Genomic DNA, 4,465 nt, shown 5'->3' with positions numbered 1-4,465 from the left:
AGACGCCTTCTGTCCTGCACCCCATCCAGCTCCATCCAGGTCGGGTACCCACTTTCTGCAGTGGTTGTACACGCACCCACAGCGGCCGCCTTGCCCGCCACGTGACAAGCGGGTCCCCCGGGCCGCCGGGTCGCGGACTCCCGGCGCCCCGCGGCCCCTTCCTTCTGATTGGCTGTTGCTAGGTGACGTTGCCTGAGGTCACGTGACAAGTGTTAAATGCCCACCCTGCAGGAGCCTGCCCGGCAGACAATCGTAAAGCTGCTCGGGGGTCGCTCACCTGCTCCCGCCTCCTGGAGCCCCTACCGGGCCTGACTGCTCTTGCCCCCTCCGTTGCCCGCCCCCCGCCCGAGCCGGGCCAGGAGCCGAGAGGTCCGAGAGGCCGGGGGAAGGATGCCGCTAGCAGCTGCGGTCCCGAGCCACGCACGGTGATCGCCTCCTCCGGGGGAGGAGGCGCCTAGACCGTAGCCTCATTTCTTGTTTTCCTCTCCCTCCCCCACTTCCCCGTAATTACATTGGCTGCTGGAAGGGACCTGGAGAGATAGACAGAGGAGGCGCCTCGTATCCCCCCCTCTCGCCCGCCACCCGTGCTCTTTCCTGTCCCGGGTCAGGATGACTGGAGTCTTTGACAGTCTGGTGGCTGATATGCACTCTACCCAGATCACCGCCTCCAGCACGTACCACCAGCACCAGCAGCCCCCGAGCGGTGCGGGCGCCGGCCCTGGCGGCAACAGCAACAGCAGCAGCAGCAGCAACAGCAGCCTGCACAAGCCCCAGGAGTCGCCAACCCTCCCGGTGTCCACAGCTACCGACAGCAGCTACTACACCAACCAGCAGCACCCGGCGGGCGGCGGCGGCGGGGGGGCCTCGCCCTACGCGCACATGGGCTCCTACCAGTACCACGCCAGCGGCCTCAACAACGTCTCCTACTCCGCCAAAAGCAGCTACGACCTGGGCTACACCGCCGCGTACACCTCCTACGCGCCCTACGGAACCAGTTCGTCCCCGGTCAACAACGAGCCCGGTAAGCAACACTAGCATCTAGGCTGGCCAAGTCGGCCTGGCCCGGGGAAGGGACCGGGGAAGCATGGGGGACGACAGTCCAGAGTTCTGGCCTTGCACTCTGTGCATCTCTTGCTCCTGCCCTGAACTCTGTCCGGGTCTCCAACTGCACGCGAATCAGTTTCTGTCTCTCCACGCTCCGGGGGACAGAGCCGGTGGGCGGTTGGGCATGCAGTGGGTAGCACATCGCTTTGCTGCCAGCCTCTTATTTCTTGCACAGTTCTCCCGGGTCCCTTGCAGGGTTTCGTGGCCAGGCCAGTCTGCGCGTGCTGGAGTTGGGAAGGCCTCCTCCAGGCTCTGGCCAAGTTCCTAAAGTCCTTGGCTCCGAGCTTTTAGGATCGCGGGGTAGCACGATAGGTGCTCATCATTCTTTTTTTTTCTTCTTTTTTTTTTTTTTTCGTTGTAGACAAGGAAGACCTTGAGCCTGAAATCAGAATAGTGAACGGGAAGCCAAAGAAAGTCCGGAAACCACGCACCATCTACTCCAGTTTCCAGCTGGCGGCCCTTCAGCGACGCTTCCAGAAGACCCAGTATCTGGCCCTGCCGGAGCGAGCCGAGCTGGCGGCATCTCTGGGCCTCACTCAAACTCAGGTGAGCAAGGTGGGAGATGGCCTGCTTTCGCTAGAAAGCGGGCGCGTTCGGGACAACTTTTCAAAAGTATATTTTCATCTATGCTTTTTTTTTTTCGGGCAACGTAAACTTCTAGGCCCAACGCTTAAAAGAAATTTTTTCCCCAAAGGGGGCCGCCGCGTGGGAGGAAAGAAAATGACCCGGGTGGGCAGAAATTCGACACTACAACCCCTTTCCACTCGCTGCTGCTAAAGCGGGTGACATAACTGACCTGACACCACATACTACCCAGAGCCTTGGTCACATAGTTAGAGCTCATCCATCAGCGTTTTGAGATTCCCCCAACGTAGCTAGAAGCAGCAGGGCCCAGGGGCCCGCCAAGTGGTCCGCTCACCGGAGGTCTCCACTCCGCCAACCTCCTGCCCAGGTTCCTGCACTAAAGCTCAGGGGCTTTCCTCTTATTTTTTTTTCTACAAAGGTCAAAATTTGGTTCCAGAACCGCCGGTCCAAGTTCAAGAAGATGTGGAAAAGCGGCGAGATTCCCACCGAGCAGCACCCTGGAGCCAGCACTTCCCCACCATGTGCCTCCCCGCCGGTCTCGGCGCCAGCATCCTGGGACTTCGGCGCGCCGCAGCGGATGGCGGGCGGCGGCCCGGGCAGCGGAGGCAGCGGCGCGGGCAGCTCTGGCTCCAGCCCGAACAGCGCCGCCTCGGCTTTTCTGGGAAACTACCCGTGGTATCACCAGGCTTCGGGTTCTGCTTCACACCTGCAGGCCGCGGCGCCGCTTCTGCATCCTTCGCAGACTCCGCAGGCGCACCACCATCACCATCACCACCACCACGCAGGCGGGGGCGCCCCGGTGAGCGCGGGGACGATTTTCTAACCTCCAGCGGACAGCGCCAGAAACTTGAGAACTGAGACACCGTGTTCTTCAGCACGCGTCCCGTAGCTAGAGGCTCGAACTTACCAGCCGGCGACCGCCACCCAACCGTATTGGAAGTGGCAACCAGAGGTGGCCGGTCTCGGGGCCACTCCTCGCACTGCCATTGAGCAGCCGGGAACAAGGAGACCCCGTGGGATCCTCTAGTGCCAAGCCCGGCGTCCCTGGCCTCAATTCCGATCTGAGCCCCGGCCACTTTTAGGCCAACCTCAGACTTGTCGTCCCTTTCCAGCCCCCTCATCGTGATCCTCAGGGTTCTTGGTCTCTCCAGGCCCTGAGCGGGGTCAGGCACAGGGACGCCTTCCCCGCCCTCGAGGCTTCCCGGCTCTCACAGGCTCCTTTTTCCTCTCCTGCTCCTGGCCTCAGCTCCCGTCGGCTTCGGTTGTTGACCTCCCCGGGTCCTACCCCACCCTATCACGTACCCCCATGACCCCCGGGATCCCGCCGGTTTTTTTCCCCTCCTGGAGGCTGTTGGAGAGAATTTCCTGATCTCCCAACTCTTCCCGCCTCCCACTTTCCCCAGGAACACTCCCGTAGCTCCTCATCCATCACCAGTGGAGGTTTTTTATTTTTATTTTTTTAAAAGTTTAGGTGCCTTTGCGGATGACCTCATTTTGATGTTTAAAAAAAAAACTGATTTTTTTAATATGTGGACGCTGAAAAAATGTGTTTTAATTATCTTTTTTAAGATGAATTAAGGACTATTAGCCCGAACTTCGATGCAGAGTTTGTAAATAAGGGTATCTGTGCAGATTTCCCCACATTTATTTGTATAAAATTTCTCATCTTTTCAGACTTTTGTAAACCGCCCCCGAGTTGTGAAAACTGCGACGTAGCAGTGACCTCAGCAGCCCCTATGTTTTCCCCCTTTGAAAATTTTTCTCAGTTAAATTAAGCTACTGATTTGAATTTGTTTTTATCTTGTCCTAAAGTCTTTGTTCTTGAAATGCAAGGTATTTGGGGGTTATTTATTATGAAAGCAACATACTCTTAATGTTGATTTTACAATATGAAGAGATTATTTAAAATAAATTATTGTTTTCATTGGAGTGTGTGCTTTTTCCTTGGTGCCAGGGTTTCCTCGGCTTGGACCTTGAACGGGTCCCCGCCCCGGAATCGGATGAACAAAACTGCACCTTTCCGAGGTTACAATGGCCGTGAGAAGCGCACAGTCCGAGGGGTACTCCGGCTTCTGTGAAGGGTTCAGCTCCTCCCCCCTCGCCCGAGTCCGCGCGCCGTTTTTCAGCCTAAGGCGGCGTGAGTCACTCAGCGCCGGGCGGCTCCAGCCTCCGCCCGCCTGGTCCCCCTGGCGCCGGCGCCACCGCCCCGCGCCTGGGCGGTCTCCGCCCCGACCGCGTCCACAGTGCTAGGCAGGCTGTGCACCCGAGCTGCCACGAGCAACCTACAGTCCAGGGCCTAAGCTCTGCCACAGTCTGGGATCAGACTCCTACAATTTGCCCCCGAGGCCCTTTGGGAGCTGGATGATCCCAGAACTCAGCGAGTCACTCTCGTGAAGCACGGTTGGCTGCTTTGGAATGCTGGGCAACCCCAGAACACAGTGCTATGCTGCTCACACACACACACACACACACACACACACACACACACACACACACACACTTTCAAACACACACTCCCATTACTCATGCTACGCAAACGTGAAAATGTAGTCACAATGGCAGGAAGAGATGGATGCTCCTTGCTGTGGAATGATGCTCATTACACCTCACATTCTTCAAGAGGGAAGGTCCACACAACACTCAACCTTGCTTCCCACTACTGGCCACTACATGACCAGCTCTTAGCTTCGGACACGACCCTACTCTCTGGCGTTCCCTATAGGTCTAAACTAAAAGCCTGTTTCATAGAAAGCACTAGAGTCTGTTGTTGGAAGCA

General features: G+C 57.6%; 1 protein-coding gene across 1 annotated transcript; it reads left to right on the top strand.

Annotated features, from left to right (window-relative positions):
• Positions 1 to 230: 230 nt before the first annotated feature.
• Positions 231 to 3,618, top strand: Dlx2 (distal-less homeobox 2). The gene is made up of 3 exons (XM_031373388.1): positions 231 to 1,021; positions 1,466 to 1,650; positions 2,108 to 3,618. The coding sequence occupies exons 1-3, from the start codon at positions 610 to 612 to the stop codon at positions 2,510 to 2,512; spliced, it is 1,002 nt and encodes a 333-aa protein (XP_031229248.1). The 5' UTR covers positions 231 to 609; the 3' UTR covers positions 2,513 to 3,618.
• Positions 3,619 to 4,465: the final 847 nt, after the last annotated feature.

This window comes from Mastomys coucha, unplaced genomic scaffold (assembly GCF_008632895.1).
Source record: "Mastomys coucha isolate ucsf_1 unplaced genomic scaffold, UCSF_Mcou_1 pScaffold15, whole genome shotgun sequence".
Taxonomy (NCBI): Eukaryota; Metazoa; Chordata; class Mammalia; order Rodentia; family Muridae; genus Mastomys; species Mastomys coucha.
This window is presented reverse-complemented; position numbering and strand designations above follow the sequence as displayed.

Excerpts from the sequence above, each read along its gene's own strand:
- Dlx2 (XM_031373388.1), top strand. The coding sequence starts at position 610 with ATGACTGGAGTCTTTGACAGTCTGGTGGCTGATATGCACTCTACCCAG. Across the intron at positions 1,022-1,465 it reads CCCGGTCAACAACGAGCCCG|ACAAGGAAGACCTTGAGCCT; the intron begins GTAAGCAACACT and ends TTTTCGTTGTAG. Across the intron at positions 1,651-2,107 it reads TGGGCCTCACTCAAACTCAG|GTCAAAATTTGGTTCCAGAA; the intron begins GTGAGCAAGGTG and ends TTTTCTACAAAG.